The 13,332-nt window shown below is 42.3% G+C and overlaps 1 protein-coding gene across 1 annotated transcript in view; it reads right to left on the reverse strand.

Moving 5' to 3' along the window:
• Positions 1–2,429: 2,429 nt before the first annotated feature.
• Positions 2,430–13,332, reverse strand: part of pdlim7 (PDZ and LIM domain 7) — a 37,695-nt gene continuing 26,792 nt past the window's right edge. The window contains 8 exon segments of the mRNA XM_037781153.1: positions 2,430–3,603; positions 3,921–4,036; positions 6,505–6,625; positions 6,780–6,960; positions 7,507–7,750; positions 8,002–8,054; positions 9,020–9,032; positions 9,934–9,985. Of these exon segments, the coding sequence (XP_037637081.1) occupies positions 3,517–3,603; positions 3,921–4,036; positions 6,505–6,625; positions 6,780–6,960; positions 7,507–7,750; positions 8,002–8,054; positions 9,020–9,032; positions 9,934–9,985 (867 nt within the window). The 3' untranslated portion in view covers positions 2,430–3,516.

Genomic DNA, 13,332 nt, shown 5'->3' on the forward strand with positions numbered 1-13,332 from the left:
ATCTCTCACTTGAAGCATTAAGTGGTGTTGCTTGTAAAAATTAATTTTAAAAAGGACCAGCCAGAACTTAGACTCCAAATCCATCTCCAAACATAGCTGCTTTAATTACCTCACCATTTCCAATACTCTAAAAGCCGGGTGGAAAGCAAATAATATGAGTAATATCACACTTAATCCTTGCACATTAACCCCACTTTGGCAAAACCCAGATCTCCAATAAAATGCAAAAAAATGGAGGGACAAAGGCATTACGTACCTCCACTTACAAATAACTCGATATCATCCTCCATCCACCCATCCATTATCTTGTGCTTATCTAGGGCCGAGATATATAATATCTCCAGCGTGTCCTGGGTCTACTTGAGGCCTCTTACCAGTTGGACTATCTCTAAGGCTGAGCCCACCCAGCCTATGAAGGAAGCACATTCGTGACCATAGGTGAGGGTCGGAACGTAGCTGGACTGTTAAATCAAAAACTTTGCATTCTGGCTCAGCTCCCTCTTCACCACAACAACCCGGTACAACGTCTGCATAACTGCTGATGCCGCACCGAACCGCCTGTCCATCTACCGCTCCATTTTACCCTTACTCGTGAACAACACCCGGGGATACTTGAACTCCTTCGCTTGGGGCAGAGACTCACTCCCAACCCGGAGGGCGCAATCTACCGTTTACCAGCAGAGAACCATGGCCTCAGACTTGGAGGCACTAACTCTCATCCCGACCGCTTCACACTCGGCTGCGAACCGCCCCAGTGGGTGCTGAAGTTCACGGTCTCATGAAGCCAACAGAACCACATCTTCTGTAAAGACAGAGACGCAATTCAGAGACCCCCAAACCGGACACTCTCCTCCCCCCGGCTGTGTCTTGAGATCCTGTCCATGAAAATCACAAACAGAATAAGGAAACAGCTCTCACTTTGGTTATACAAGAAAGGATGGCTCATAGCAATGACCCCGGTACCCCATACTACCGCAGTAACCCCCACAGGACTCCGCGGGGGATGCGGTCGTAAGCCTTCTCCAAGTCCACAAAATACATTTAGACTGGATGGGCAAACTCCCATGACACCATGAAAGTCTAGAGTCCAGCCCATCTCCTGGAGTTTGGTTCCAAAACCAGTGCTATGCTTGGAGGTGAGCCCAACTATTTCTAGTTGATACCGCTCCACCTCCCGCTCCAGTGAGAGAGATGACATTCCACGTCCCTAGAGCCAGTTCACTATCATAGCAAATACCACAAAACAACTCTCAAAACTTTATAAAATCTTATCTACATCTGATCCCACAATATCATTACCAATAGAAAAATGGGAAAAGGACCTCAGTATCAATCCAGGCAACAATTTGTGGACACAAATCTGTCAAGCCACCTTTCAAATGTCAGAAATATTAATCTACCACTGATCCAATACAAGGTAATACAACGCACACATCTCACAGGCCAAAAAATGCACGCAATGGGATTTACTAACTCACAGTACTGCACACAATGTGAACTTGGCACCCACTACAATTACTTACACATCAACTGGTCCTGCCACCCGGTTCAAGGTTTTTGTAGAGAGGTCACAACTACACTATCAGAGTTTTTGGCATGTTAACAATCCACTATCTCCTTCCATCTGCCTTCTCAACGACCTTCAGTCTCCATAACAACAAGCAATACATCTTTATATGTGGCTCTAGCGATCACTAAGAAAACTATTCTCCTCAATTGAAAATCCAGACAGCCTCCTCTCAGAACATATATCACTGAAGCTAGTCACTGCCAAACATAATCAAATCACGGAATTCAAAATTTCTCATATCTGACCCTGGCTCTCAATCTACCGGTGAGCTAAATGCCACCCCGTTACTACTGTCATCTACCCCACTTACTATCATCTATACATTACAACCCCCCCTCTTACCCATTATACACAGTTACATAAGGAAAAAATAAAAACATTTTTAGTGTCTCTGTTCTATGTCTGTCGGCTCGTTGTTTTTTTTTCCTTTCTTTTCTTTAGTTATTGTTTGTCTGCTTAGATACAGTACATGTGTCCTTGTGCACTCTTAAGTGCTTTTCTGTTACCCGTTTGTTTATATGTTGTCAAGGGGAACGGCTTATTCGCTCCTTTAAAAAAAACATTATTATTACTATTATTTATTTTTAATTAATTTACTATCCTTATGACTGATTATCATTAGTTGCATTATCATTTTTCTTCTCCCTCATTGTTTTTATTCTTTTTCAAATTAGTAACCAAAGTAAATTTATCCTCTAAAGTGAGGCTGGGAGCAAAAAAAAAAAAGGGCACTTGTACTCACCACAAAACAGAGAGAAAACATTTGAAAGTCCATTGTGGTCTTGTTAGGGAGCAGGTGTTGGTGAGAGCAGATAAAACATCAGGCAATAGAGAATCGTACAGATGGGTTCAGCGCAGTGTTCTGCCCCAGCGCTGGGCATTACTAAATCATTTTATTTGGAAACTTCCAACAGCTATAAAAACAACACTTACAGGCCCATTCTGAAGCAATATAAATACAAATTAAACCATGACTTGAAAGTACTCTAAGGAATAATCACAATATCATAGTAACATGAGGGACAAAATCACCTCTGAGGTTTTTTTTTTTTTTCTTCGAATTAAAATGTCTAATAAATGATGATAGTTCCAAACGACTGGGAGGGAGAGAAACATTTAAAACAAGAATATCACTTTCTTTTTGTCACCCACATGTGAGAGTGTGACTATTAAAATTGGAGCAATAGAGGATTATTACATGACTCAAAATTACAGTTATTAACTACTTTACTTCTCCCTTTGGCTCCGGTAAATCGGAGCACGTACTGCAGTTAGTGCTTCTGTGGAGCGGTGCAGGGGTCCAGTCAAGCAGAAATAGGACACCCCCTTTTGTGCTTGAATGGACCCCCATTACGTTAATAGGCTCTGCAATAAGAGTCAGTGAGTGGGCCAGGGTCCTGAATGGGGCCACCACTTCTCTACACTTAGTACAGGAGTAGAGGCAGATCATTACTGCAATATGTGAGATTATTAAAAGCCAAATGACTCCTTCAACTTGGAAGATACTGACTTGATCTCACTTCAGACTGAACAAGGATGAGATTAGTAAGAGTCGTGAGAATTCCTCGCTAACAACTACGATTAAATCTAGGTGAGCTGCAGCTGCACCTTTTAATGTGTGATCTACAAAATGACTTAAAAGTCAACAAGTTAGTGATGACATGAAACAATTCCTTGACTACTTCCAGTTAAACAACACAGCATTTGGTATTACAGGCAGTAACACATGTGAACTGTCCTATTAGCACAGTAAAGTAACAGTATGTGAAGCTACCAGTGAGCCTCAAATATAGAAAAACAAAGTCTGTAGGGTAGAAAATAGACGGAGTGTGACTAGGTGTGTGGTTGGTAAAGAAGAGGTGTAGAATGTGTTTGAGTGTGCCGGAGGGCGGAGTAGGGTAGGAGAGAGAGAAGGGTTACTTTCTCTGAAGATGAAGCTCGCTCTCTCACACTGGAGCAAAGGCATGGCCTTTGCACAGGGGCTTATCCTTCTTCGAGTAGAACGTCTTCCCCTCCAGGTTGATTTGGCAGAGCTTTAAAGATGAAAGTAGACAGTCAGACAGAGACATATTGGGAAACCAGGGCAGAGTAGATATCAGACCTTAACACTGTTTTCTACTGGCCAGAGCAGGCGCATATTATTTACTTGACTGCATTTACTTTCAGTTTTCTTCACAGAATGAGAGAAAGATGGAGAGAGTGATAGACTGTAGGTGACAGGGTGAAAGAGAGAGAGAGAGAGAGGTCCAGAGATGGAGGCCGATTTTTCAGGTGGCATTGTGCTGGGACAGCCAGAAGAGATGGGGCAAAGAGAGCCCCACAGGGAGCCATATCAATCAAAATGACTTACAGCACAGACGAAGCACGTATCGTGCCAGCTGTAGCCCAAGGCCTCCAGAAACCGATCGCCGGCATCAATCTTAAAGTCACAGCCGTGGCATTTGGTGCCAAACATCTTCTCATAGTCTGGAGTGAGAAAGGTGAAGGGGGGGAGGAGGAGAGGTGGTGTTATGCGAGATCAGAATAAAATAATTAAGACAAATTCAAAAAGAGCTTTTATCATCGTCAAGATCAGGTCAAGCATCCTGCACGGCCTCCACAATCACCATATGTAAACACTTAACCTTTATAGGAGGTTCTGGAGTGTGAAATAGGTTTCCACCTCGCTTTCATCTTTTAAAAAAGAACTGGAGGCTTTTCCTCTTGAAGAGGAGTCTTAATATCCCACCACACACATACACACTTGAGGACTTGAATGACAGCAATAAAGATGGATGAAGCTGTTTTGAAGCCAAATGTTGACTCTTCTCCTCATTGGGCATTTGATACTTGGCCGTCCGTGTTATTTTGTCCACCCACTGTACATTAGTGCCTTTCCAGAGTGTAAGGGAGGGATTAGGATGAGGGGAAATTGCTCCAGATACTTAACTGGATTTGCCAGTCTCTTTCATCACAAGGACTCTGGGGAAAGTGTCAGGTTATAATGCTGCTTCACAAGAGTGAGTGGGTGAGGGCTGCACAATCCTTGAAAGATGCTGAGGCAGCAGAATGCTTATCAGAGCTAAAGGCATTATTCAGAGTATGAGTACTCAGGTTTGGGCTTCGCCTCGGATAAAGCGGCGATCCACGTCACAGCCTCAGTAGTGAGCGAGACGCACGCCGCCTCGCTAAATCATTTACAACATAATAGAAGAGCACACACCATTCATAAAATCCAATAGAGGAAATGTATAAAGTAAACTGGAGATAAATAGATTATAGCAGATGAAAACATCACACTTTATGATTGACTGCGGGACGTTGCCAAAATATTCATGATGTAGGTTCATGCCAAACCCCACAGCGATAATACAACAATGCAATGTTTTACAAATAGCTTGATGGGGGAAAAAAAATATGAAAATTATTCAAGCAAAACCGGAGAGGGGACGAAAAGAAACAACTTTATCAGAAAATGCACTCAGCGAGACCTGTGAATCACCCAGTGGCTGCAGTTTTCTGTTTTTGTACCCCCAGCTACTGTTATTTACACTGAACCACACTGTGCTTAGCTACGACATCCATTTAAAGTAAGAGGATATGACATCTTTCATCAAATAAGCTCGATCACAAACTTAATGCAGCGTGGCGGGGTGTCAGTTTTCTCCCTCCGTTCTCATTCATGTACTTAGTTCCCCAGTGCAGATTTACGATAAACACGCAAGGCTTGATCCGTGTGTTAAGTTACAGGGGGTCTTACATGGGTTGAGATGTTCTCAGTTGGCACTGGAACTAATCAATCTGGACACTGAGGATTTTGAGCATAATTTCTTTTTTCTTTTGCTAGTGTTTCATACTTTCTGCTCGCTTTTAAAGTCCTAGTGAAACAGAAGTTAAAGCGTCTTTAGCTTCTGTACGGTGAGTATTCCCCAGTGAAACGGAGTATTTGAGCGGTATACAGTTCCAAGAGGGATCTAAATTAAATCCTTCACATTTGTTTGGACTGATAAAAAGTGGGCGAGCTTAGAATGTAGTGCCATACGGAGATACAGCACACACACACACCTCCCTTGTCATTAAAAGTTGCAGATTGATTGATGGATGATGTCATGATATTATTGGTTTAAACTGGTTGGTATTAGCTTATGCAAGCACATGTCTTATTTTGTTTTACAGGAAGAAAAGATGATTGGATTTGGATATGAAAATACAAATAAATGAAAAAGGGTTAAAAATGCATTTTTTTTTACTTAATCTCAACTTTAATAAATACATTTTTAGAGTTAAATATTTTTATTAAAACTGGGCTGTCACGGTTTGTTCAGCCATGGTGGTTACTGCTGCGGTTTCAACCAAGTTTATTCTTCAATTCTCCCCTTGAAACTACATTAATCTCATGTTTCCCTTTGTTTCAAACAGAGGATTTTTCACCATGGAGATTCCTTCATCTCTTTTATGAAGCCTCAATACTGTGTGACAGGGGAAAATTGGATTATTGTGTCTGAATGAGAGAAATGGCATCAAACTAAACATACAGTGAAGTTATTGTTTATTTGACAGGGAGTTTGGAAAGGACAGTTCAAATGGACTGATTCTAAGCATCAGACATTGTAAAGCAACGGTGGACATGCATTAACATAACAAACTCAATTTAATTTTAGTAGCACATCTTGCCCTGTGCTTTACACCACAGATGGTATCGCTGGTATCATTAACACAAAGCGTGAAAGTAGCAGATCTGGGTGCAAATAAAGTATGAATGTGTGTCAAAATTGGAATCAATCCTTAATACACTAAAGTCTTTAAATGCTTTGTCCCAACATTCCCAAAAAATAAACTCTCTATTATTTCTTTTAAGACTGTTTTATATAATTTTTGTAATTATTTTTAATTGTCATATAAGGAACTATCAGGAGTTAGGAGTTAGGGAGTACGGCAACAGTTCAAGTTCTTACCTTTCTCACAGTAGGGTTCGCCCTCCTCCATGTAAAAGGCTTGGTTCCTGATGGCAGTCTTGCAGGCTGCACACTTGAAACACTCAACATGGTAGGTCATCTTCAGGGCGTGCATGATCTCCTAATAAAAACGAGAAAAAGGTTGTTCCGCATCCATATATCCTTGTACAAAGAAATTTGAAACAGCGGGCCTTTTCAAGAGTATGATGTCTGAAATCCTTTCATGTTTCTTGTTTGTGCTTTGATTTTGCTCAACACTGTGGTGCACTTCTTACCCCTGTGATCTTCTTTTTGCACTTGGAGCAGTTCGGAGCGTATCGGTTATCGTGGCATTTGGTACAGTAGACGGACCCTCTCTCCTCGAAGAAGCCTCCCTCTTCCAGGACCACCTTACACTGCGAACACGTAAACTCCTCCGGGTGCCAAGAACGCCCCAGCGCCACCAGGTACCGACCCCTGGAAAACACACACAAACACACATGCACTTTAACAGCACATCAGAGGCTTCATTGAAATCTGCTACATCACTTTGCACTTTAAGAGGGAAAACAAGGACAGCTCTAATGGAAATGTCAGCACATGACCAACATGACACAGAAAAAAGGTCCCCTTTGTGAAATGTGACCTGCTTTTTTTAGTTCTTCTGGGGAACTTTGTACCTTCACTTGTTGAGAAACCGTTCTGTTTTCTTGCAATAGTGACCGGAATACAAACTAAGGTTTCTCTGTTATCTATAAAAATGTGTGAAATGAGATTTAAATTATTTCAAAGTCAGCATAATGCTTGTCTCCAGCGATAAAAAGTGTCTCCAAACTGTGTTAATTATGCTGACTGACTAAATTTGCTGCAGACATACAATCTGTCATTGCGTATATCAACTGTGTTAAATGAGGTGTCATTTCTCTAACAGGACTTTGAAAAGGAGCAAACATTGAGGGTATTTTATTCCGCTGGTGAAATGAATCAAACTGTCACCGTTGTGATGTGTCAGTGCGGTCTCACCTTATGATTTTGTTGCAGGCACCGCATACCGGGGTCCTCCCGCTGTCTTCGGGCGCCTGCTGCGCCGCCTGCATGATGGAGCTGCGGTTCTGCATGGGCGTCGGCTGCACCGGCTGCTGGTGCTGGGTCACGACGGTGCTGGTCTTGTCTGGGCGAAAGCGGTCGGCGAAATTGGGGTCGGTGACCCACGGTGGTCGAGAGGAAGGACCTGAACTGCGTGCTGCTGCAGCTGCGGTCTTGGAGCCTGGGCCAGAAGGAAAAGATTTGTTTTGGAATTAAAGCAACTTGGCTGTGACTTTGAATAATTTCACAATGGGAGGGAGACACCTTTATGTAATATACACGCCCCCCCCCACCCTCCAGATGTAACGGTTTTGCGTGTCACATTGTTGCTGTTGATGCTCATGTATTGACACTTAATAAGAATCTATTAGCACAATCTCCACTGGTTGCTGCTGGGGTTCTTTATACGCATCAGCGGGAGCAGAAACTCACCATCTGGTTTATCTGCTGCCTGGGCCTTGGCAGGTGAGGGAGTTGGCTCAAGGCTGTGGGGAGAAAAAATGACTAATTAGAAAAGGCACGCACACACACACACCTCAGTAACCATGACTACTACTCAGAGGAACGTCATGTTTGGATATCAGCCGCCATGGCTGTCTCCATTACGTTGTGTCACAGATTACCTTCTGTGTGAATCATTAAATCAGTATCAACAGGATTAGCTCACCTGTTGAGGCAAGACACTCTGGGTGTAGATTCAGGTGAATGTTAAAGAAAATACACTGTGATAGGATTGGAATTGATTTGCAGGCCATTTTTACATGATAACACAAACCTTTGTGAGACAAAATCAATCAGGTAATTCAAATGATCAATGCGGAGACAACAGATACCGTGGTGTGCATTCGGTAAAGACATTACAGCTCTGCATCAAAAATGGCTCAAGAGCCACCGCTCCTAATGAGAGCAATCAGAAACCCGAACGTCTCCGATTGATTGACGTCACTCTCAGGGGCAGAGTTAGAGAATGAGAAACTCAGACACGTTATTGCCGTCAGATTTTGGATGCAGACGAGTTTCGCTTCAAGCCTGCGTGTGCAGAAGTGTTGAAATAAAGAGTCGTTTCTACATTTCAAAACTTCTGTTACCCGCAGCAAGCGTCACCAGATTCAGAAAATCTTCAAACCATGACTGAGAAGGGAAAACAACTTCTGAGCCAAGACAGTGAGCTCTGGAGACGTCTTATCTTGGGAAAAAAATATATAACACCGCCTCTGGCATCCGTCATGTTTACATCATCAACTGTTCCATCCACAATACACTAATGAAAGATGATGAAATCATTTCTCATTTGCAAAGAGAAAAGAAAATGTGAAGTGAATTACCCTGCAACGGCCTTGATCTATAGCATCGCCTGCATCAGGTTAAGTCTGCCTATCAATTATACTCCTCATGTAGCCAAACAACTCAACTCAAGAAGCTACAGAGGCAGGAGAAGTTTCAGACTTACAGCTGGGAGCCATCTAGCAAGAAGAAGAATAAAAAAAACAGACTGCTATTTCCCAACAACATACTCTGAATAATAAAGGACATTAAATCCCTTCGCAATAGCAAGAAGATGGCTTGCAGGGCTGGTGACAGAGAGGAAGTTAAATCTTTCTAAATTAAGGATGCTAAGACCCACCCGCCTCCCTACCAGGAGATTTTTGGAAAGAAACTACAACCGAACAGAGTGAGAGGAAGGCTGGATGAGAAGGATCTCTGGCGGCCGGGTCAAACAAAGGACAGAACGAACCTGTTTCAACCTGTTTAACACACAAACCCTGGGTCAGCTGCCCTTCACCCCGCACGCCGGCAAGCTTGCCTTCTGGGACCCACCGAACAACTCACAAAAACACATCCCGGTCAACACGCAGTCCCGACTACACTCCCTCGTTGTGCTGCCCGACATGACAACAGGCCAGTGGCGTTGACTTCTCCAACACCTTCGAGAGGTTTGTTTGGCTGCACCTCACTCTGTTGAAGGTTGCAGGTGCAAATTGGAGTACATCCTCTACAGCTGCTTATTCCCACCTGGAGCGGCCTGGATCATGTTTTCTTGACATTTTCACTGCTTTCAAATTCCTCCTCCTCCTCTCCCTCCTGCTCACAATGATGCAGGCGCACAATTCCTGCATCACAGACTGTGCAGAGTTTTGGACATGCTGCACCCCCAATATTCCCATGGAACATTTCCTTGACATTTCCTGTTTTGCTCTTTACACCTCTGATTTCACATTCACCTGGGTTGTTTTTTTTTTAGCTTCCTCTCCTGTGGGATGCATCAACCTGAGCAATGAGGAAAGTAGGAGTTTGTTGGCAGCTCAAAATCCGGCAGAGAAAGGAGCAGGATTTTGATTTTAGATGGAGCAAGAAGCCACTGACATGTGTCACCCTCCACAGTGTGGAGCTGGAAGTGATGCAGCTCTGCAAGAACCTGAATGTGACAACGGGAAAAATGTGGCACACGTCTGAGAGAGGTACTACTTTTCTACTCTAGAGGTACTGCTTTTAATGTATGCAACAAGCTTTCTGTCATCCCTTATTTAACAAGACATATGTCAATAATACTACAATTTTGTAATTAATGTATAGATGCTATAGTTGTTTTTTATTACATGTGGCATGGTTAATAGTCTTTGTTTGAGTGTGCTATGAGGCCGTCTTTAGTTTTAGTCACTTTATATAGTCACTTATTTAATAATTATATATTTGATAATACTACCAGGTATAATTTAATTACCAATGACAAACTTATAGCCTAACCTTAATTTACATTTTCAGTTTTCTCTGTTTGAAATTTTTTTCTTCTCCCTTTTTTAATGTAACTTACTTATTTCTTTAAAAAAGCAATAACTATAGTTTCCTGTTGCTGTAAAATGAATTATGTCTTCAAACTATGTAAGACAGAGCACTTCTCATTCATGTTTCTATCACAAACCATGAAGCAGTTTCACCTCAACTAGGGCTGCAACTAATGCTTATTTTAATTTTCGATTAATCTGTTGATTATTTTCTCCACTACTCGATTAGTTGTTTGGTCTTTAAAACGTCAGAAAATTGTGAAAAATGTCGATCAGTGTTTCCCAGAGCCCAAGATGACGTCCTCAAATGTCTTGTTTTGTCCACAACTCAAAAATATTCAGCTTACTGTCACAGAGGAGTAAAGAAACCAGAAAATATTCACATTTAAGAAGCAGGAAGCTGAGAATTAAGACTACTTTTCTTTAAAAAAAAATAATTACTCAAACCGATTAATCAAATAATAATATAATAATTATAAAAATAAGTGGCAATTAATTTAGTTGAGCTCTAATCGATTCATTGTTGCAGCTCTGACCTCAACCATCCCACATTTTTCTCCTGGCCAGCTAAAAAGGCAAAAGTGCATTTGTACCTTGTCAGCAGACACGTTTTTGAATAGTTTCCAGTTTTCTTTTTTTCCTAAAAGTTATTTTTTATACATCTAAATCAGGGTGATACATGGTGCCTAACCATCAAAACACTGGTACTGATGAAAAGTCATTTTACATCTGTGTACAACATGCCATTAGATCTTTCTTGTCTGCTATAATAAGGCCACTGTACTGCAGCAATTACTGCGCTTAACTCTAACTATGAGTGTTTTTTTAGTCTTTTTCTAGGTTTTAAATACGTTTATCGAAAACTAAAAGGCTGCAATTCCTCACTTTGCCCCTCTGAACTTTATGGTTGTGTATTACTTCATGTGTATATGCACATTTGTTGTATTTATGCCTGACTGCTCAGCTTTTTTCAGCGAGGTAATAAAAAAACCTTGAACCCCGATCTTTGAGAAGGCACGCCATTAATTAAGATCTGCACGACATACGGAGGAAACCCATGCTTATACAGTTTCATCTAAGTTCAGTACACTAGGTAAATAAAGAAATTGTGGTGACTCAGCTAAAAAAAAGAGAATAGTTGACTATCAAGAGATTTATCCTTCTAAGCTTGAATACTGAATAAACAAGAGGAAAGGAAACACAGAAGAAAAGGACAGAGAAGCAAGAGCTGCTTTTTTTCAGATGTTTTATATTTTTTGATGACAGCAGAAAAAAACAAAAGTACAGATTTATCTTCCTTTTCTTTTCTTAATGGTTAAAGAAGCCTATGAGATGAGGGGATCACAAATGAAAACTCTAAAGGATGAAGAACTCAATAAATGGAAACAGGCAGAGAGAGATAGAAAGAGGGAGAGAGAGAGAGAGAGAGGGAGAGACAGACAGAGATCAAAGGAGGGTCTGAACTTCACAATCAAAGAAGAAGAACGAACAGAAAGGCGCTTCCCACTGCTGAGACCCCCCTTCCCACCTTCCCACCAAGTAACGCAGGGTGAAATGGAAAACAGGGCTACAGCTCAGTGGTCCACAGTGATGTCAACAATCATCAAGTCAGAGATTCGGAGGGAGATCTTACACTTAGGCTCAGTATGCAAGGTTCCACTTTGGCTTTGTCATCTACGCTATGTTTCATCTATTTCTGGTTTGCTTTTCTTTTTTTTCCCCCCAAAACTTCTTTTTTCACCCCCATCTGTATCCCAAAGGTGAATTTGTCAACTGCCATTGGATCGGGTCGGCTATCTTCGTCGTCTTTGTCACGTAGTCGTTGCGGTGTAGCTATCGCTAGCAGGCTCTGGCTGGGCTCTGCATCCCATGGCGTCTGTGATGTCGCTCAGGATTTGATATTGAGGGCGCGAGCGGACCTGTCGTGGTGCCAATCCCTCAGACGGGCATAGCGGGGACTCTGAATCTCAGTGAGGAACTTTTCCCTGACCGCAAGCAACAGAGATATGAAACAGAGATAGACGGGGAAAGGAAATAGATTGTGGGGGGGAGAGAATGAATTTTAAAAAGAGCATGAGAGAGCAGATAGTGGAGTTAAAAGTGCATAAAAGGTGAAAAAGTAGCAGAGAAGTAAAACAGGTCAGACACCAAAGACAGAAAAAGGATATGATACGTCTGGAAGGCAAATATCAAAGTGAAGGATTAGTTTCACATTTTGGAAGATATGCTTATTCACCTTCTTGCCAAGAGTTAGATGAGAAGATTGACTCTCATATGTGTGTGTTAAATATAAAACTACAGCCAGCAGCTTAGCTTAGTGCAAAGACTGGAAACAGATAGCCTGGCTCTGTCAGAAGTAACTAAATCTACCTACCAGCATCTCTAAAGCTGAATAATTAACCTGTTACATCTTGTTTATTTAAAGGGACTATTTGTAACTTTCAGAAATGCTTGTTAACAGCGACACCTGTGGCCGTTAAAACAACGAAAGTCAGCGTCGGGCTCGCGCTTTTGCTCGCTCTAAATAGACATGAACGAGCATCACTCAAAACAGTGAGGCGACACACGTCAGCTAAAACCACAATATCACTCTATATTTCACCTGCTTGGCAGTAATGTTAGCTGACCAGACGAAGGTCTCTCCATGAATCACTGCTGATGCTAGTGTTGGCTTTTCCTGCTCCAGCAAAAGCGGGTCGGTGACGGGGCTCCGCAGAGAGAAACGTTACCGTCTCCGAGCGCGCCCGCAGGGAGACACCGGCGGTCGGTAACGAGACGACAACGTTTCTCTCTGCGGAGCCTCGTCACTTCACAAGACACGGAAAACCTCTGTTGGTCTGGAGGAGCTGCAGCTCGCGAGAACGCGCGCTGTATGAGTGAAGGCAAACAGGCAGCGGAGCAGTGACTCCGGCCACACGCGAGCGCGCTTGTGTCCCGACCCGGTATATTTATACGCTTAAAACGTTACAAACAGTCCCTT

The sequence above is a fragment of the Sebastes umbrosus genome, chromosome 9, assembly GCF_015220745.1.
Source record: "Sebastes umbrosus isolate fSebUmb1 chromosome 9, fSebUmb1.pri, whole genome shotgun sequence".
NCBI classification, from domain to species: domain Eukaryota; kingdom Metazoa; phylum Chordata; class Actinopteri; order Perciformes; family Sebastidae; genus Sebastes; species Sebastes umbrosus.